The following is a 22,424-nucleotide window of genomic DNA, read 5'->3' as shown; positions in this document are numbered from 1 at the left end:
GGAGGCCAACATGGGGCTCCATCCCAGGACCCTGGGATCATGACCTGACCTGAAGGCAGATGCTTAACCAACTGAGCCACCCAGGCATCCCTAACTGGTATTTTCTTATTAAAGAAATCTTTAATGGAGTGTTTCCTGTTATTCTTGGAGTAAAAAGGTGTTTATGTTCTGGTTCCTACTTAATGTCATCAGCCTCATCCGCCATTGTTTACGGTATCTGTTCTCCCTCAAATGGTTTTCTCTTGCTTCATTTGTCTTCACATTGTGTTTTCCCCTTAACTCATACAACACGCGCACGCACATACACACACACACACACATACACACACACACACACACACACCAGCAGTTCTTGAAGTCTGATCTGGGAACTGCTAGTTACCCCCACAATCCTTTTAGAGGGTCCATAAAGGCAACACTATTTTCATAGTAGTACTATGATATTACAGTTGACCCTTGAATAACATGGGGGTTGAGAGTGGGCGTGGATAGCCCACCACTATCACCACAGTCTAAAATTCACATATAACTTTTACTTCCCCAAGAACTTAACTACTAATAGCCGTATAGATAAACAGTAGATTAATATTTATTTTGTAGTTACATGTGTTATATACTATATTCTTACAATAAAGTAAGCTTGAAAAAAGAAAGTGTTGTTAAGGAAAATCACAAAATACACTTATAGTACTGTATTGTATTTATTGAAAAAAAATGTGCATATAAGTGGACCATGCATTTCAAACCCATGTTCTTCAAGGGTCATCGGTATTTCCTTTTCTCATTGTCTCATGAGTGTACAGTGGGTTTTTTCCAAAGATGTCATAATGTGATGATGTCATTGTTCTGGTGTCTAATAGATACATGCTTTTGCATTCTATGTTTTTAAAAGTTCCCATTTAAAAAATCCAATAGGGTAAATAGTGATAGATACAACAAACAAAAACTCTTGAGAGTCTTCCGTAATATCCAAGAGAGTAAAGGGGTCTTGAGTCAAAAAAGTCTGAGAATTGCTGTTTAGGCCTCTTTGAAGGGTGTTTCTTTTGAGAAGTTTTTGCTTAGGTCCTCTACCAGAGTAACCAGTGAGTAACTTCTGCGGTTTGCACTTGCCCTATCATAGCACTTACCATGCTGTACCATGGTGTGTTAGTTATTTATCTGTCTAGGCCAATAGATGCAAATTTCCATAGAAGAAGGAACTCTGCTGTATCCCCAGTACTGAGCACAGTTTTGAATACATAGTAAGTGCTCAATAAACATGTTGAGTGACTCTCTTCAAAGGTATTGGGGAATATGAGGACTATAACTTATTTGAAATTATCACCATTTTGTACTTTAGTGATACATTCATTTCTTAATTTTTTTTGGCCCTATTCTTTTTTGACCCATCAATATCTGAAAGGGTTTTAAAAGGCAAGTTGTGTATGTGTGTGTGTGATGAGTGTACAGTACACACACACGTGCATATATAGAAAGGAAATGTATATATATTAGAGCAGGAAGAACGTATTTCTGAATCTTTGTCTTTCCAAACCATGGAGCCTTGGACAAGTCTTTTTACTACTTTGAATCTAACTTTCCTCATCAATAATGAGATCGAACTAGATTATCTAAAACCTTTTTCCTATGTGATACTATGTGATTACATGTGAAAGGTGTCAAAAATGTATTAAGTATGTGACTTATATATTTTATTAAAAGTGTACATAAATTTAGTTTTACCCAAATATTAAAATAACTTTGTTTTTACAGGAAAGATGATAAAGACTATGCTTTAAAACAAATAGAAGGAACTGGGATCTCTATGTCGGCATGTAGAGAAATAGCAGTAAGTGAAGTTCTTTTTATAATCATTATTTTCAATTGACTTATGAGTGTCAACTATGTACGTCTCTGAATTGCATTTGTCACACATACACATTAATTTAAAGTTGGTAAATATTTTTCATATTGACGATCTGTAGAAAAATACATTTGTTTCCTAAAAGAAGTAAAGGTGGCATGTAGTTCTAGCAAAAAATATCTGTATAAGTTCATTTATTTGGGAGTAAGTCAATCTTAGTTGTTTATATAAATATATATTTTTCCAATAAATGTCACTAAATATTAAGGGACCAGTTATTATTATTTCATTGGGTGCAATAAAAGTAAATTTGTATGAATCTATGTGTTAGTTCATTAAAATTAATTCTATTTTAATAAGATGAGATTGATGTCATTACTTATGTGAACTTAAAATGAGATTGTGTTATTTGATTTTCATTTTATCTGTCTGTTCATTTGAAAATGTGTAAATCTGTGCTGTTTTCTTTCAGAAGCATAGCTTTCCATATGGTATTAGAATCTTATTTTGATTCCAAAGGAAAATATTCATGTTAATGCATTACTAAATAATTATTCACACATTTAAACTGAGTATTACTTCCATGAGATTTTATTTCATTTCATACTATTGTAACACTATGGATCCAAATTTGTCTTTTCTGGCTATAATCAAAATATTCTAGAGTATATATTATAAACTTTGCTTTGTTGCATTTAGCCCTTGTATCTATCTACAGATAATAGGCTGTTGTGACCTGGGTATATTAATTTAAATAATTTTACCCATTTAACAGATTCTATACCACTGGTTTCAGTTAACAGCCATTTGTTGTGTGTAATGTTGATGGGAACTAGAGTAGGTAAAAGTAAAGAAACAGAACTAGTGAGGGTCCCTGGCCTTAAATATTTACACACCGATAAGGAAAGACACTCATAAATCTTATATTAATCGAGTACCAAGCACAATGATAGAAGTGTTTGGAGAAAGAGAAAATTATCTACATCTAACTGAGAGAATCAAGGAAGGTTGCAGGTTTTGGAAGACATGTAAGAATTACCTCCATGACGGAAGAGTAGAGGTGAGGTGGAGGGCGTTCTTTCTTAACCAAAGGTATGCCGTGTTGGAAGTTATATTTCAAGTAATTGATAGATTTTTAATGTTCTTGAATCTAGAGAAAGGATATCTGTACCTTAACTGTCAGTTCTTCAACATCTACAGTTCTACATATTCTAGTTAGTTTTGAATTAAAATCCATTAAACTGTGGTTAGTGATGTTAGATGTCATGATAGAGATTACCTTTGGAGGGTTCAGAGAGTGACAGAAAGGGAGACACGGAAACTTTCAGGATTCTAGTAATGTTCTGTTTCTTGATCTTGCTCTGGGTCTGGTTATATAGGTTTACTATGTGAGAACTCACTGAGCTGTGCACTTACGGTTTATGTGTTTTTCTCTGTTGATTAAACTTCAACAAATGTTTTAAAAACAAACAACTCCATTTTAGGAGCAGACATTCTTCATGTATATATTGATAACTGTAAATGCAGTTAAGTATAGAAAGAAATACAAAAACTTATTTTTAATGTATTTGATTATGGTTCTTCAACCTAAAGTAAGCAGAAATTTTTATTTTTGATGAAATTTACTAATTTTTCCTTTTTATGACTTGATTTCTGTATCTGGCTGAAGGAATCTTTTGTACTAATTGTGAAGAAATTTTCCTGTGTTTTCTTCTAAAAGCTGTATAGTTTTGGTTTTATGTTTTTGTTTATGTTATTCTTAATTCATTTTTGTTTGTATAGGTGTGATGTAAGGTTTGAGCTTCTTTCCTGCCTCACCCCATATGAATGTGCAGTTGTTGTAACATCATTTTTTAAAAAAGATTCTTCCCCACTGTATTTGGTACCTTTGTAAACACTTAAGTGACTGTGTGAGTATGGACTATTTCTGGGCTCTATTCTGTTCCATCTGTTTGTCCATACTTATGCCAATATCAGGTCACTAGCTTTATAGCAAGATTTGAAGTAAGATTGTATATGGCCACCAGCCTTATTCTTCTGTTTCAGGATTATAATATTTTAGGTCCTTTGCATTATCATATACATTTTTGGATCAGCTAGTCAATTTTTGTTTCTAAAATATGCCTGTTGGGATTGTGGTTTGGATCAATTCAGGGAATATTGACACATCCTAACCATGAATCTGAAAAGATATACTTTCTGTTTTTTAAGGTTTTCTTTAATTTTCTCAACAGTGTTTTGTAGTTTTTAGTTGTAGAGGTTTTACACACCTTCCATTAAATTCATTTCTGAGGACTTCATGTTTTCTGGCACTATTGTAAATGGGATTATTTTTTAAATTTTAATTTAAAATTTTATTTCCCTTTTGTTTGCTTCTATACTTAGAAATAGAACTTTAAAAAGAAAAAATAGAACTTTAAAAATATTGTGCGTTTTATGTATATTATATATGTAAATTCACTGATAGGTTTTGATGATATATGCAGATTTTTTGCATAAATAATTATGTCATTTGCAATTATGTTTTACTTCTTTCCATCTTTTTATTTTTATTTCTTTTCTTATTCCGCTGGCTTGGGCCTTTCATATAATGTCGAAGAGTAATGAGGATGGACATCTTTGACTTGTTCCCAATCTTGGGGAAAGTGTTTTCAGTGTTTCACCGTTAGGTAAAATGCTAGCTTTAGGTGTTTTTGGTTTTTTTTTAATAGATGCCATCAGTCAGACAAAGGAAGTTCCTTCTATTTTTTTCATAAGTGGTATCGAATTTTATCAGATGCTTTTTTCTACATGTACTGAAATGACCTTATAGTTCTCTTTTATTCTATCACATTGGTAGGCTACATTGATTTCTAATGTTTATCCAATTTTGCATTCTTGAAATAATCCCTGCTTGGTTACATATTGCTAGATTTGATTTACTAATGTGTTGTTAAGGAGTTTTAAGTGTATGAGTTTGAAGGATGTTGGTCTATAATTTTATCTTTCCTGTAATGTCTTTGTCTTTGGTATCAAGACTGTGCAGCCTTTCTTCATCCCCCATATTCTTCTGACAGTTTCTGTAAGATTGATAGTTTTTCTTCCTTAAATGTTTGATAGAATTCACCAACCAATATTATTTACTTAGGAGATAAAGAGCTCTTCAGATTTTATTTTTCATCTTGTGTTTGATATATTGTATTTTTTATGTAATTTGTCTATTTTTTTTTCAAGATTTTATTTATTTATTTGACAGAGAGAGAGGGCGCACGGACACAAGCAGGGAGAGTTGGCAAGCAGAGACAGAGGGAGAAGCAGGCTCCCTGCTGAGCAGAGAGCCCAATGCGGGGCTGGATTCCAGGACCCTGGGATCATGACCTAAGGCAGACGCTTAACCGACTAAGCCACCTAGGCACCCCTGTAATTTGTCTATATCTAATTTGTCTATTTTGTTTAGGTTGTTGAATTTATTAGCACAAAGTTGTTCATAATATTCCATTATCTTTTCTGTGTAGTTTCTGTGGTGATGTCCTATTTCATTGTGGGTTGGTAATTTGTGTTTTCTGTCTATATCATTGATCTTTGCTCTTACTGTGTTTTTCCTTCCACTTTTGGCTTACATTTCTCTTTTATCTTCTTAGGTTGGAACCTTAGGTCATTGATTTTAAATTTTGATTTTAAGTTATTCTTTTTAAAAAGCAATTGAAACTATAAATTTTCCTCCAAGCTGTATTCTATTTGCATTCCATAAGTTTTGTTGCATTATATTTTCATTATAATTTAGTACAGAATATTTTCAGTTTTCTTTGTGATTTTTTTTCTTTTATTCATGGATTATTTAGAAATGTATTCTTTAATTTTTAGGGGTGCCTGGGTGGCTTAGTCAGTTAAGCGTCTGACTTGATTTGGGCTCACATGATCTCAGGGTTGTGAGATCGAGCCCTGCGTCAGGCTCTATTCTCAGCCTAGAGTCTGCTTGTTCTTTTTCCTCTGCTCCTCTCCTCGCAACTCACTGTCTCTCATACTCTCTCTCTCAAATAAATTAATTAAATCTTAAATATATGTGTGTGTGTGTATGTGAATATATACATATATATGTATATGTATATGTGTATATTGTTTAATTTTTAAACATGTTTGGAATGCAATAGAAAACCTAGAAATGAACCCATAAATATATAGTCAGTTAATCTTTGACAAAGGACGAATGGATATATAATGGAAAAAAGACAGTCTCTTCAATAAATGATGTTGAGGAAACTGGACAGCTAAACTGGACATGCAAAAGAATGAAACTCGACCACTTTCTTTCACCATATACAAAAATAAACTCAAAATGGATTAAAGGCCTAAATGTGAGACCTGAAACCATAAAAATCTTTGAAGAGAACACAGGCAGTCATTTCTCTGACGTTGGCTATAGCATCATTTTTCTAGATCTGTCTCCTGAGGCAAAGGATATGAAAGCCAGAGTAATCTATTGGGACTACATCAAAATAAAAAGTTTTTGCACAGTGAAGGAAACAGTCAACAAAACCAAAAGGCAACCTACTTAATGGAAAAAAGATATTTGCAAATCACATATCTGATAAAGGGTTGGTATCCAAAATATATAAAGAACTTATACAACTCAACACCCAAAAAATAAATAACCCAATTAAAAAATGGGCAGAAGACATGAACAGACATTTCTCCAAAGAAGACATCCAGACAGCCAACAGACACAAAAAAGATGCCCAACATCACTCATCATCAGGGAACTGCAAATCAAAACTGCAATGAGATAACACCTCACACCTGTCAGAATGGCTAAAATCAAAAACACAAGAAACAACTGTTGGTGAGGATGTAGAGAAAAAGGAATCCTGATGCACTCTTGGTAGGAATACAAACTGGTGCAGCCACTGTGGAAAACAGTATGGAGGTTCCTCAAAAAGTTAAAAATAGAACTACCCTATTGTACAGTAATCACAATATTGGGTATTTACCCCAGAAATTCAAAGGGATACATGCACCCCTTTGTTTATTGCAGTATCATTTATGATATCCAAATTATGGAAGCAGCCCAAGTGTCCATTGATAGATGAATGAATAGAGAAGATGGGCATGTGTCTGCATGTGTGAACGTGTGCATGCATACAGACACACAAATATTCAGCCATAAAAAGAATGGAATCTTGCCATTTGCAACAACATGGATGGAGCTAGAGAGTATAATGCTGAGTGAAGTAAGTCAGAGAAAGACAAATACCGTATGATATTACTCATGTGGAATTTAAGAAACAAAACAAGCAAGCAAAAGGGGGAAAAAAAGAGTCAAACCAAGAAACAGACTCTTTAACCATAGGGAACAAACCAATGATTACTAGAGGCGAGGTGGGTGGAGGATGGATAAAATAGGGGACGGGGATTAAAGAGTACACTTACCATGATGAGCACTGAGTAACGTATAAATTGTTGAATCACTATATTGTACACCTGAAACTAATATAACACTGCATGTTAACTATACTGGAATTATAATTAAAAAACTTAATAAAAATGTTTTTTTAAACATGTGAGTCTTTTGAGAAATTTGTTGATTGCTAATTTATTTCCATGTGGTCAGAGAAAAGAGATCCTGTATTTTAGAGCCATACTGAAAATATTTACAGGTGAAATTATATCAGATCTAGGATTTTTTTCAAAATAATCCAGGGTAAGGTGGGAGGAGTGGGTATGAATGTTGATAAAATGAGATAGGCTGAGCGTGGATAATGATACACAGGGGTCTATTTTACTATTCTCTTTTATTTATGTTTGAAAAGTTTCTATAATAAAAAGTTAAAAAGAAAAAAAATCTGTCTCTTTTGTCACATCTTATCAGTCCTCTTTCCCTTCCATTTATTATATCTTCCTCTGAGAAGTTCTGTTTCCCCACCACTCATCTCCTTTATTCTCTTACAGTCTGAGCCCAGTTTATTTTCTTTCATAGCACTTATAACAAATTATAAGGCATTTCTTTTTGTTGGTTTTCTATTTTCACTAGACTGTAACACATTTCTTCACCAGTGTGTGCTAGGCATGACACAGTCTTTGCTCAGTAAGTACTTATAAAAGGGAGGGAAGAAGGAAAGAACTCCGAGCATTTCTTCTAAAGTTAAGAGCATTGCATGTCTTCATCCTCATTGTATTTTTTTTTTTTTAAGATTTTATTTATTTATTTGACAGAGAGAGACAGCCAGCGAGAGAGGGAACACAAGCAGGGGGAGTGGGAGAGGAAGAAGCAGGCTCATAGCAGAGGAGCCTGATGTGGGGCTCGATCCTGTAACGCCAGGATCACGCCCTGAGCCGAAGGCAGACGCTTAACCGCTGTGCCGCCACCCAGGCGCCCCATCCTCATTGTATTTTAAGTGGTTTGTTGTATTTCCAGAATTTCTTGCGAGCTAGAATCCATTTAGCTTTGTGATTTTCAAACTGTGCTTCAGTGGACTATCAGTATTCCTAGAGGCAGCCTTGTAGTTGGAATAAGGGAGCTAGGGGTGCAGAGGTAAAAAGCTCTAGACTCTACTTTAAAAGTTCACATCTACTTGAATCTAGGCACCTTAGGGTTTGTTTTTTATTTTGTTTTTATCAACTTGCAAGAATTTGATTGAAGAAAGCTTCCACAGCTTTAACAAAATAATTGAAGTAATTTTGAAAAAATATCCTATATATATACTGTTGAAGTAATTTCAACTTAGCTATCATCATACCCATGGCATAAATTCAGAATTTATTATTTTTGCCATGTCGTAAAATTTTAATTTAGAAATCAGTGTTGTTTTGAGAATATCAGAGGTTTTCTTTCCTATTTTCTCACTGGTCTAAGTGATGTTTATTGACAAGATACAGTTTTAAATGCTTTTAATTTATTTTTTATTTATTTGTACTTTTAAGAGTTCAGTTAAGTGTGATATTGTACAGTACAATTGGAATGAATTAAGTTTATGACGAATGACGTATTAAGACATTTATATTTTTAGTAGTGATCTTAGTACAGGAAATTATAAGATTTTATTCCCAGCAGAATTAGAAGAATTTAGGTGATTTCTGTGATGGAAACCATTGCTTAAATTTATTCAAACGTTTCCTTCAATTTTTTTTTAACATAAAATCTTCAAAACAAACCAAAAAAATAAAAACACCCTTAAAAAATGTTAAATATCTACAGGCTATGGGCTCTGTATGGGGTGATGAAATGCTGAAGTGCTTTTCTTCAGCTGGGAAAACTCTGGGATGTTCCCACAGTGTCAGAGTACCAGTCTCAAAGTACTGCCTGTAGCACTTACAGCCCTGGCCAGATTACCTGTGCTTTACCTAGCTTTGCCACTTATGAGCTTTTAGGACCCAAAGCAAGTTACTTAATTTCCTTGTGTTTTCATTTCCTCATTTGTAAAATGGTGATAGTGTCTCATAGGGTTTATTGTGAGGAACTTGGCATACTTCTTTGGACCTGTTAAACTCTAGGTAAATGTTAGCTACTCTCAATACATAATCAGTTACCACTACTGCAGCCACAGCATTAGGATTGTGTGCTTAGTTGCATTTGTCTCCCACTGGAGGACTTCAGCAAGTCTTAGCACATTTTATATGCCAGGACCTAGCACATCTACCACAGTGGCTGGCATGTAGGAGGCATTTGGTTAATGTTAGTCCTGCTAAATGTAGCCCAGCTCCCTGGTTTTTTGGAAGTACTTCAGTAGAAATATTGACTTAGACATAATTCCCCACTGAGACTCAGTTCCATCTCTTACACCCATGGTGACCCATCTCCTGATAAATCTCCCTTAAACACCCAACATAGAGTATTTTACTTACTCAGTAATAGTAGTTATTTACTGTATTAGTTTTCCAAGGCTGCCATAACAAAATACTATGAACTGGGTGGCTTAAACAACAGAAACTTATTTCTCAACGGTGGAACCTGTAAGTCCAAGATCAGAGAGTCTGCAGAATTGGTTTCCTCTGCGGTTTCTCCTGGGTTTGTGGTTTCTCCTCTTCAGTGCTCATCTGTCTGTGCAAGCTACCCTGGTGTCTCTCTATGTGTCCTAACCTTCTCCTCTTATAAGGTCACCATTCAGATTGGATTAGGGCTACCCTAATGACCTTATTTTAACTCAGTTGCCTCTGTAAAGACTTTATCTTCAAATACAGACACATTCTGAGGTACTGGGGGTTAGGGCTTCAACATATGATCTGGGGAGAACACATTTCAGTCCATAACACTTACTATTACTTAATTACTTACCATGATAATGATAGCTCTTACTGTTGATAATACTTTATGAAAAAGGTTGCTTTGGCCGATGTCGTAGAGGTTGCTGCCTATGTTCTCCTCTAGAATTTTGATGGATTCCTGTCTCACATCGAGGTCTTTCATCCATTTGGAGTTTATTTTTGTGTATGGTGTGAGAGAGTGGTCAAGTTTCATTCTTTTGCATGTAGCTGTCCAATTTTCCCAGCACCATTTATTGAAGAGACTGTCTTTTTTCCACCAGATGTTTTTTCCTGCTTTATCAAATATTAGTTGCCCAAAGAGCCGAGGGTCCATTTCTGGGTTCTCTATTCTGTTCCATTGGTCTATGTGTCTGTTTTTGTGCCAGTACTATGCTGTCTTTGTGAAATAATACTTTAAATCATTACCGTGGAAGATTTGTTGTCTGACTAATCAGCTGGATGTTTTAAAAATAGAAGTGGTTTAGTTTTTTTAAGAAGTGGATTTTTCAAAGAAGTGGATTGGTTTTATGAAGAAAGCAGTGATCTTAGTCCACAGATGAGAAGCCAAAGGTGTGTTGTATGATGCCTTTTAATTTGTATATTTTGTTTATTCACAAATTCATTATTCACCAAAAACTTAATGAGTGCCTACCAGGTGCCCAGGCAGGGTGCTAGAAGGTAAGCAGTGCTATCGTGAGCAAGACACGTGCTTGCCATTGGCCAGTTCACAATCTAGTATATACTTAAAATATCTGTGCCTCTGGAATATAAGGAGAAATAGTCCCCAAGAGTATTAGGTCTTAGAAAGTGTTGGTATTTGGGGTGCCTGGGTAGCTCAGTCCATAAAGCGTCTGCCTTCGGCTCAGGTCATGATCCCAGAGTCCTGGGATCAAACCCCGGGTCAGGCTCCCTGCTCAGCAGAGAGGACACTCTGTGTCAAATAAATAAATAAATAAAATCTTTAAAAAATAGAAAGTGTTGGTATTAGACCTGAGCGTTGACTTTGTATTTTAAAAGTCAGTTAATTAATTTTAAAAGCATTAAAATCCTTATTTGAACCACTACCTCGGACTGTGATCATGAGCAAATTATTTAATCCCCTCAAACCACTATTTCCTCATTTATAAAATAGAAGTAATATAAATATTTCATAGGGTAATTCATGACTAAGTGAGATAATGCATGTCATAATGCTTAGCACCATACTTGGTACTTATGAAGAACTTAATAAAATGGTTGCTGCTGTTTTTTATGTTTTGTTTTATTTCGTTTTATTTTGTTTTGAGTATAGGAGCTAAACCTCATCTTGGAGGTGAAATTGAGGAGATACTAAGAATAGCTTTATTTGTAGGTTTCTAATAATTGGAGAGAACTTTTGCCAGAGCTTTGGAGTTTGTTGTAATTTCTACCCTGCCAGTTTCCAGAAAGGATTTGAAATAGTGCCTGAGAAGTGTGTTCCAATCATGAGGTAATGGAGAAAACACTGACCCAGAACTAAGACGAACTTAGCACCAGGTTTAGCTCTGGAGCCAGCAGGATGATCCTGGGTAATCCCGAAGTCTAGACTTTCCCTATCAGATTCTTTGCCTTGTTTATTAATTAGGAAATGGTTAATCTTAGATACTGGCCTTTAGGTTTCTGAGGCTTTGTGTATAATTTCTAAAGTCTCATAAATTTGAAATTATATTCTAAAAGCAGAAATATATAACTTGAATTTAATCTTCTTCTTGAATAAAGTAATTTTCACTTTCCAGAGAATAATCAGTAATATAAATAACTTAATAGATAGTCCATTCATAGTCTTTCCTTGGCTGAATTCATTTCAGAGTCCCTAATATATTGTTACCATTGCATTTATATTAATTCCTGTTTTGGTAGCAGTGTTCTTATAAAAGGTACTGAAGTCATAAGTTCTAAGACCTTGACTTTCTCACATGGCTGTCATATATTTGGAAAACATTTGGAAGGCACTATGTAAGTCAGTTTTAACTGATAAATACATAATATCAGGCTTCATGAGAAATTTTTTCTTGTTACTGTTACTGCTGTTATTCCTTTTTTTTTTTTTTTTTTTTTTTGCTTGGCAGAGTAGGGATACTTTTTAACTGATGGATTATTAGGGCCACTTTGATTAATAAATGAGGATAAAATAAGGAGATAAAAGATTTTAAATAGGAGAATGTCCTTCTAGGATATGAGAAAGGTTAAACCCATAAAAATGTTTTCTACTTAGATGCCTCTGTCTGTATAAGTTCTTTATTATTTTATTAAAAGTCTACAAAATTTTAATCAACTGTGTAATTTAAATGCCTGAAAAAAATAGATACTATATCTCACAGAATTGCAGATCTTAATTCTTATCTGATATTTGATATTGACAAGTGATGTATTTTCTACTGTTGGAATTAGTTTTTTAAAAGCTATTGAATTGTACACTTAAAATTGTTAAAATGGTGACTTTAATGTTGTATATTTTATCACAATAAAAAACTAAAACAAAAGTAAAAACCAACTAAACAATAACAATAAAATAGATTTACTCAGTTATATCTTTTCAGTATCTTTTCCCCAGAGTTCTTCCGCATTCATTACTGAAGCACTTATTTGGACACTTTCAGAAATAGTGTGGGTACTTAATAGATTTTTAGGATTGATTACCATTGGTTTTGTATTTCTGTGAATTACAAATGTATGATTTATTTAACATTGTCATGGCAAAGATTTTTAATTGATCTTCCTTGTTTTGCAGTTACTTCGAGAGCTTAAGCATCCAAATGTCATCTCTCTTCAAAAGGTATTTCTGTCTCATGCTGATAGGAAAGTATGGCTTCTGTTTGACTACGCTGAACATGACCTCTGGGTAAGGTGAATTGCTGGTAGACAAGCCGAGCCATTGGTTTCAGTCAGGGATTAAGAGTGACTAAAAACAATTTTAGTTTATCTTACTATGAGATTTACATTTTTAAAATAAAAGTAACCTCATAGAATGTGGTTGATGAATTACCAAGACAAGGGTATTTTGCTTTGTATTACTACATTTTGATCTCATCAGTTTGAACTTTGTAACGTGCTATAGAAAACAGTAGAATCTAAAGAGTATAAACAGTTATTCACTATTGTTTCCTAGCTGTAGAGTTTTGATAAAATTTTAAAGAGTAACTGTAATAGCTCTTTCGTTATAGAATTTAAAAGCAGCATGTTTCCTTTTACTCTTTAAAGGAATATAAAATGAGAAAGCGGTATCCTTATGTAGGAAGATAAATATGTTGTATTTGGAAGACTAGACTGAGATTTAATGGTTGTATCTGTTACTTGTTATACGACATTAAACAAGTCTCTTAATGGCTCTGAAGTTGTAGTCCCCCCAATCCCATCTGTAAAATATGGTACTTTTCCTGCTTTTTTACAGGATTTTTCTGAAGAACAATTTTGTATTTGAAAAGCTTTATAAACAAAGTGTAGTATACAAATGTAGCATACTATTAATCATTTATTGGATATTATTCATACTTAATACTCCATATTCTAATGTATTTCTTATTTCCATCAGCAGAAGTTCAATATTGTACTTACTTAAATTGGGCATGTTCTTGTATAGGAAGAATTCTTTGTGGAAGAGAGCTTCCAATTAAACCCTTGAAGATTCTCAAAGTCAAGTAATTACAGTCTATTAGATTAGTTTTATTAGGTTAGCTAATATAATGACCAAAATGATGTTATATTGATAAAAATTATTATAAACTGAGAATTTAAATTTATCTTGGCTAAATAGCTGAATTACATATAGCCAACTCAGTATTTTGCATTTACTTGGTGGATTGTTTTCAAAATTGGTATTTACATAAGTCTTGGGTAACTATAAAATTTACTCTTTTATTAAACATAACAGTTATGTTCTTTGAAAGTCTAAACTGCCATCTTGGGGCTAAGTATTTATGATATATATTAAGAAAATTTGGCAGGATAGCCAAAATAATTTTCAAATATACTTACAAAACTTATATCCTGATCAGTTTTATGTAAAGAACATGTTAACATAGACTACAGTTTAGAAAATAAAACAAGTAAACAAAAACCCAGTATTACATTGAGTTAATTAAGTAGCAAGTACCTCACTTCTGTGAACTATACTTTTTCTGGTAAATAAGTAGTTTAATAAGATCTTTAAGCATTTCATTGTGTTTTGTATACTGTTTTATATTTATATTTATACATTGGTTGTACATTGAGATAAATAAAAAACATATGTACAGATCTTCCTTAACTTACATGGGGTTACATCCTAATAAACCCATCACAAATTGAAAATCTCATTAAGTCAGAAATATATTTAATTCACCTGACCTATCAAACATCACAGCATATCCTAGCCTACCTTAAGTGTGCTGAGAACACTTATATCAATCTCCAGTTGGACAAAGCATCTAACACAAAGCCTATTTTATAATAAAGCATTGAAAATCTCATATAAATTATTGAGTACTGTACTGAAAATGAAAAACAGAATGGTTGTTTGCTCTTGCTGACTGGGTGCAGTAGCTGCCACTGCCCAGCGTCACGAGCGAGTATTGTACTGCATGTCACCAGCCTGGGAAAATATCAATTTGCAAAATTCGAAGTATGGTTTCTGCTGAGTGCCTTATCGCTTTTACTCCATCATAAAGTCAAAAAACCATAAGTTGAACCATTGTAAATTGGAACCATTGATACTGCTATGCAAAGGATTATAATCTTCTGGCTCAATTAGATGTCTTTAAAATTTACATTTTTCATTCATCTGTAGTTTGTAAATATAAATATAAAATTTTAAAATAAAACTAGTACAAACTCCAGTAAAATCGCTCAAAAGTAAGTTCGCCTTCTAAAAATAGTAAAATATTTCTAAACTCTTTTGCTAATTTCCAGAACTAGCCTCATTTACATAATTTTAACTTCAGATTTTAGAAATTGAAACTTATATGGGTTTCATGTACTTTCAGATTTATAAGAAATATTTTTGCTCTGTAGATTCCTGTTTTCCATGAGTAAATGCAGTTTAATTCAAATTGTTTTTATAAGTTATCTGGAAAGAATTGTTTTTGACCTGGAAGTAGACATCAGATTTCTGTTTTATGAAACTACCGCCCAAGGTCAATGCTGGTTGTAAATGTTTTTGTTGTTGTTGTATCTTCTGTTCTTTTAAAATAAATCTAATCAAATCAACTTGGGATTCTGTTAATAAAAATTTGTTAAATTAGTGTGGCCAATATTGAATTGAACACTCATACGCAAGCCTAACATGAAATCAAATTATATGACCCAAATTTATGAGAAATTTTCTAGGGTGGTTTATAAACATGATTTGTAGTAGTTGAACATAGGAGATAATATTGTATTCAATATAATTCCTAGCAGGCTAGTATGTGATACTTAATTTTACATGTAGGTATAGTAATTACACTTTTACAAATTATGCTACATGCAGTGTTGCCAGATGTGTATATATAGTCATCATTTATTGTCATCTTATTAATATTCATTTAAGTCAAGTAAGTACTTTTAATGTTCATTTTAATAAAAATCAATTCACTTTACTAAAACCTACTTTATCCATTTTATTTTCTTGTTTTAATTGGAATATTGAAACAAATAAGCTGGGGTAAGGCAGCAGAGGGTAACAGAAACAGTCCCAGTAAAAAGAATCATTTAAAAAAATCACTCAGGTGTTGGTGAAATTTCATGATAAGCACACCACATATGTGTAATATAGCCCTGAAATTAAAATGAAGGTAAGAGATTTCCCCAGTGTAGTTTTTTGTAGTTATAAAATATTGGTTAAAAAAAAGTATTTTGTTAAAATCTAATGAAAGTTTTAACTGAAGAAATGCATGTGGCCTCATTAATTGTACCTCTACATATTCTTCTATTCTTACTCTAGCAGATTTTAATTTTTAAAAATGATGTATTTTAATCTATTTTTTATTAAGCTCTAGAGAACCACTAGCTCTTATTAAGGTGAACAGACTTTATTGTCACACTGTTTCGTAGGATAGGTGATAGAACATTCTAGATTATTGAGTTGTAGCTCTATTTTGTTTGACTGTTTTTAAATACTTTGGAAAAATTATTGAGAAGAAAATTAAAATAGTGTAATGCTGCTAATAAAGTTTAGATTAATCATACTACATGCATGCTCAGTATATAGTTTACCTTACCACTAGATAGTCTTTGCTATGTATTTTTTCTTTGGAAAGTAAAACTTCTTCACTCATTAATTACTAGTTATTCCTTATCCATGTTCTACTTTCTATATCATAAGAAAATAGGAAGTGAAAATGTTGGCCTCTAATATAAAATATGTCACTCTTAATTATGTTTATTAATTTCAAGAATATGCTTAATATTCACTCAGAAATACTGCTCAAGAGTCTGTTCATGTTCACATGAGGTGCAAGGCATATACCTATGTGTTACACACAGCAGAGTTGACTTCAGCTGACTTGTAGGTGTTCTTACAGTTTAAAAGTGCTTTAATTAAAATGAAGAAACCTGTCAAGAGAGTTTGAAACATTGAATCTTATTTCTGTTGAGGTACATTTATTTATAAAGTGATTTTTCTGTTGATAAAGTGGTACTGTGTTTTACCAGATGTCCACTATACTATTCCTAGAAAGCTTTTGATGGATAATACAAGGCTGATTTTTCCTCATCTGAATCTTTCATGTTTCTAAATATTTTTAGTGTGAACTGGTCATTTACATGTTATTTCTTCATGCTTCTATGTATTTTATTGAAATAATTTCCCTATTTCCTTTGTTTATAACCCAATGTATTATAAGTAGGTACCATATCCATGCTGTGTCAGCCAACCGAGAAGTATCTCTTGAAATTTGTTCTATTTTTTTTTCTTTTCATTTAATCACTGCAGATAAAAAAGATTCTGTTCTTGAAAATTTCCACCAGGTAAACAGGGATCAAGTATACTCGAAAGTAATTTTTAATTATATTTTCAAAATAAAATCACATTATTCTCTGCTTCTCTGTTGAAATCATTTATTTTCTGAGACACGATCATATGCTTAGCAAAGGAAACTTTAGCTCCAGTTATTAGGAAATTTCAAATTTATGTTATCCAGCAGAATGTAAGATTGTATTTTCAATATCTTTGGGAATCCCTGAGTGTTTCTTTTTCTGGCAGGAAAATATTATACATTATATTATCTTTTCCTCTTTTCTCTTTTAAGCTTCTGGTGATATTTTTCTTTCTTTCAGCATATAATCAAGTTTCACAGAGCTTCTAAAGCAAACAAGAAGCCAGTTCAGTTACCTCGGGGAATGGTGAAGTCACTATTATATCAGATCCTAGATGGGATTCACTACCTGCATGCTAACTGGGTGTTGCACAGGGATTTGGTAAGTTGATACGTAGTTAGGTCTAAGCTAGAAAGATGCCTTTGTAGTTGGGAGGATTTTCTAGTTGTCTCCAGACATTAGTGCTGCATAGACCTGTAAACCTTATAGAGGGAGTGAGAGTGCTATAGTCTCATAACATAGTCTCATAAACAGCCTTGTGCCATTTATATGATGCATCCTACTTCTTGGAAGAAGTGAAAGAGAGCGCATGTATTTTTCTAAGCTTTTGTTTACTTTTAAGTCTGTAAATGAAGTATTGACTTGATTATTAGCTGCTAGGCAAACTCTAGAAATTGATATATTTATGAATAACTTGGAAATGAAACTTTTGGATCCTACTGCATACTAAGTTACATATTAGAAGAGGAGATGTCAATTTAATCTGCTTATTTTTTAAGCCTCACTATATTAGTAGCATGTTTATTAATCATAATTGAGTACCTTATTCAGAAGCCTTGCCATGTTAAGGTACATTGAATTTTTAAGAATTTACAAATTTCAGAAAAACGGCTTTCTTATTTTTATTTTACATGGCAGAATAATTTATGCCTTTTTAAAACACATCTAGCATTAAGTTGTTCATTAAATTTTGCATTGTTCATTAATCTTCATGGATATAAATTTAAATTTCAAATTCCCCTTATTGCATAATTACATTGTGCTTTTGTTCTTTTCTTTGTAAAGGTTGTAACTATAGTAAAGTTTGTAACAATACCTTCATTCCAAACAATTGTAAACACAATGCTAGAACTGATGATTTGGTCTCTAATCACTTGTGTTACATTGGAAAAAACCCTGTAGACTTTGAGGCACAACTGATCTGCCCCTTGCACGTATTCTTTCCAAGCTGCTGTATATTTAATACCTTCAGATCAGATGTTTTCAGATCAGATGTTCCAATGTCATAGTTTCTAGTTCTTCTATCTTCAATAAATCTCCTTTCAGTGTGTTTAATGGTATTTATTTTATCTCTAGTCTCATACCTAGAAAGCATTTAGACTGGGACCAATAACATCAGAAATTTGGTTGAAAGAACTGTTTTCCTTATGTAAACTCTATTTTTAATATTATTGGAATATTTATAGTGGATTTATAGAACAGAAGTAGGACAAATCCATTGGCTCTTTATGAAGCTGAAAATAAATTTCAACCTTTAGGGGTGGAGTCAACTTAGGGAAAAACTATTACTACTTTTGAGCTACTGACCTTTTTATGATCTCTAAAAGAATAAAATCTGGCAAAATGGCATTTTCCCCCAATTATGCTGAGATGACACTACATTTTCTTTTTATAGTAAATTATTTTTCATAATTAAAATATGTATGTTTATTAGATGAATACAAATAATACAAACCAGTATTTAAATTGTTAATGTATAATATACTTAAACCACTTACAGTAATATTAACTACAGTAGTGAAAATAATTATAAAGTTTAATTTTTTTAAATTTTTCTTTTGGGAAAGCTCTTTCTATTGCTGCAGCCTAAATGAGTTCTCTTTGACCTAGGGGTAGTGTAGGACATGTCATTTCAAAGGTCTCTGTCTGTTAGTGATGTGCCGGGACGTAGAGGCCAGTGGGAGCAGTGCACTCTAGATGCCTGTATCAGAGTGATACAATGTCTGGAGATGATTTAAAAATAATAATGAAACAGATGAAAAGTAGTTATTTTCTATACTCACCATATACTGGCAGTTGTGATGATATCAGTGATAAAATATTTCTGTTCACAGAGCAAACCATTCCCACTCTTCTACCCTCTTTATATGCCACTGCTGTCTGTTAGTAGTTAATTCATCCGGAATATTTTCCAAGGTGTAATATATTATTTGTGTACTGCTACCTTCTTTGATTTCCCCATTTGGAATGAGAGGTCCTGTATTGTCTGTGTGTGACTCCTTACACCTAACTCTTTTGTGTGTCACAGGCACACAGGGGCGCACTGAACCATTGTATCATTAAAGTGGTAACCTCTGCCCCCAGTCTGGATCTTATTGGGTCAGGTGCTTGCTTCTTGAATTTGTTCTCAATATTTTAAAGAAAGATTCATTATCACAGTTGTTTTTGTTTTTGCTTTTTTTTTAAATGTGTTTATCTTCCTGCTAACTGAAAAACGGATTTTGGAGTTTTGAGGTTATGTGATGTTCAACTATAGTTACATTAGAAATTCGTATATGAATTCTAATTCATATGAATTCTAATTTCTAATGTAGAAAAGTATTTAAAGAATGTTCTTCAGAAGCTGTATAACATGACTTTTTAAACTCTTTCTCAATATTTGTTATAATTTGCAGATGAAATATTTACCCTATAAGAATAAATATAATTAATAGTTAATTTCATTCCTTGCTTCTTTTCAGTCAGGTTTAGATGAAATGTGGCAATATTGATCTTAACAGACCTATATAGATTTCTAATGTTATAAATTGAACCAATTGGTTGAGTTGCTGACTTGCAGGAGGAACATCATACTAAGATGGATAGTTGGCACAGACTCCCTAAAAACATCATTTTAATAATGCCCCAGAATGTTATTAAAGCTTTTGCTTAATAAAATTGTCTTCATTATTAATAGACATACTGGTTTGAGATGATAGAGTTACGAAGTTCTCAGTTTGATACGTGCAGTTGAACTTTAACAATTAATAATCCTATTTAATAAGTAAAGATTAATTTTGTCACTATTAATCATCACATAGTAGCAGATCAGTAACTGGGGTCTGTCATCCTTGGAAATAGAGATTTAATAATTCTTGAACTCTGGTTGGACTGAAGTTGGTAATAAATGCATGTGTGTGTGGAGATGTTTTAAGAAGAATGGGCCTGAAAGGAAACACATGGCAATATTTATTTTTATGAAATAATTTATGATTTAAGCCAAACTTTTTTAGTTTTAGGACATTAACATATGTATGTATAAGTTGGTTTGCTTTTACACTTAATCTGTTTGCTGTAAGTAGAGATAAATAAAAACAAAGGTGTATGTTTTGTTCTTCCCTTTGACTGCGCTCTTTCCCTTTCTTCCTTTGTTCTCTCCTTGGGAAATGAATATAGTCTGACCAACAGGCTGTAGTCCTGGTTCTGGAATTACCATACGTATTAGGATTCTCCAGAGAAACAGTGTGTGTGTGTGTGTGCGTGCGCGCGCGCACGCACACACACACACACATATATAGAAAGAGAGAGATTTATTTTAAGGAGTTCCCTCAGGCAAATTGTGGAGGCTTGGTAAGTATAAAATCTGCAGGATGGGCCAAAAGGCTAGGGACTAAAGGGAAGAGTTTCAGTCAAGTCCAAAGGCAATATGCTGGCAGAATTCTCTCTTGCTCAGGGGAGATCAGTCTCTGTTCTATTCAGGTCTTCAACTGATTGAATAAGGCCCACCAGTGTTACGGAGGGTGAGCTGCTTTTCTAAAAGTCTACCGATTTAAATGTTAAGCTCATCAAAAAAACACCTTCACAGAAACATTCAGAAAAATGTTTGACCAAATATGTGAGCATCATGGCCCAGCCAAGTTGGCACACAAAATAGCCATCCTATACAAATGAGTAAACAGAGGCACAAAGTTGAAACAATATGGGACTAGTTAATTCCATTTTAACCCCCCAGTTATCTGCTTATATAAAATAAGAGTGTTGGGTTAAGGAATATTAAGATTTTCTACTTGCTCCTATAAAGAGGAACTAAGTGTGAAATCTTAATGAAAACTTCAAATAAAGATACTATTTAAGTGACTCAAAGTAAGAAAAGGTTTGAAGTCTATTAGCCTGATTGGGTTGAGTTTAGTGGTTTTTCTGAGCACAGATAAAAATACAGTAAGCACCAAAATCATATTTGATACTTTTTGTATGAAGCCAAAGTTTGATTTGGCAATGGTGTCTGAAATTTTTCCTCTGAACAGAATGGTGTCTGAAGTCTTTCCTCTGAAATGGTAGTCCTCTTTGATTGAGTTGAAGCACATTGGCAAGGCCATGGGAGGTTGTCACTACTAGTACCTCTACTGTGACCATTTTAGGACACCCAGCCACCGTCCAGTTCACTCTCTTGTCTGCCTGACCTCTTTTAGTAGAAATGATTATTTTTTGTAAACTTTCTAACTTTAGGATTGGTTTTCTTGTGCAGCTGTGAAATAAATTTCAAAGTCAGGTCTTTTTTTTTTTTAACAAGGAAAAATTCTGTTATTAGATTAAAATTTGAAAATCTCTGCATGCCTGTATTTGTGAATTGAAGTGAAAGCTGGTATTAATCTCTTTTTTTTTTTCTTCTTACTCATATACCTACTTCCAGCTAACTCAGAAGTTGCCCTGCCTACTTGAATCCTTTCTTCCCTTCATCTCTAGTGTTTAAAATTCTATTCATCCTTTAAAGCTCTGCTCCTGCTATCTCAGCAATAAGGTCCCCTCCTAATCACCCTAGCTGGAAGTGAGAATGTGTACATCTCAAGTCCTATAGCAGCTACTTTGAACTACTCAAGGGCACTTAAATTAGTTTTAGTAATAAGTTCTCTATTTGATTATAAGTTCTTGAGGGCAAAGACTGGCTTAATATGTATTTATATCCCTCCCAGTGCCTAGCAAAATACACAGTCAGTGTATGCAATACTGCTTATATTTGTTAAATGAATAAACTAGCTCTTTGTAACAGAAACAATGTGGCTTCCAAGGTGATTCTCCATAGGTTATTTCTGCAACCTGATGTTTCTCCGCATCTAGAGACACTGCATACTCTGTTGCATTTCTTCTTTTTACCACCTACCCTCTTAGCCCTGCTATGGTTTACCGTAGTGGAGCAGTGCAAAAAAATATTCTTTTCGTACTATATTTTTAGTTCTTTTCAGCAGCCTCTCTCTTTCTACCTCGGCTTTTATCAGTCTGTCCAAAGACCATTCAGCTAATGATATTGATCTGTTGATTTCTTTTATCACACTCTTCCTCTACCCAATATTTTTGTTCCACCCAGTGAAACCTGATT

The 22,424-nt window shown here is 33.4% G+C and overlaps 1 protein-coding gene across 3 annotated transcripts in view; it reads left to right on the top strand.

Annotated features, from left to right (window-relative positions):
* CDK8 (cyclin dependent kinase 8) overlaps window positions 1–22,424 on the top strand; it is a 119,129-nt gene that overhangs the window by 57,874 nt on the left and 38,831 nt on the right. For 2 of the 3 annotated variants that reach the window (XM_026493028.4, XM_026493027.4), the window contains exons 2-4: window positions 1,753–1,828; window positions 12,810–12,920; window positions 17,312–17,452. In XM_026493028.4, the coding sequence (XP_026348813.1) occupies window positions 1,753–1,828; window positions 12,810–12,920; window positions 17,312–17,452 (328 nt within the window). Of the gene's footprint in view, window positions 1–1,752; window positions 1,829–11,411; window positions 11,529–12,809; window positions 12,921–17,311; window positions 17,453–22,424 lie in introns of those variants that run through there. The other variant, XM_044381703.3, reaches the window with a different exon arrangement.

Source organism: Ursus arctos, unplaced genomic scaffold, assembly GCF_023065955.2.
Source record: "Ursus arctos isolate Adak ecotype North America unplaced genomic scaffold, UrsArc2.0 scaffold_10, whole genome shotgun sequence".
Classification (NCBI taxonomy): Eukaryota; Metazoa; Chordata; class Mammalia; order Carnivora; family Ursidae; genus Ursus; species Ursus arctos.
Note: the sequence above shows the minus strand (reverse complement) of the source record. Positions and strands in the feature narration are given on the sequence as shown.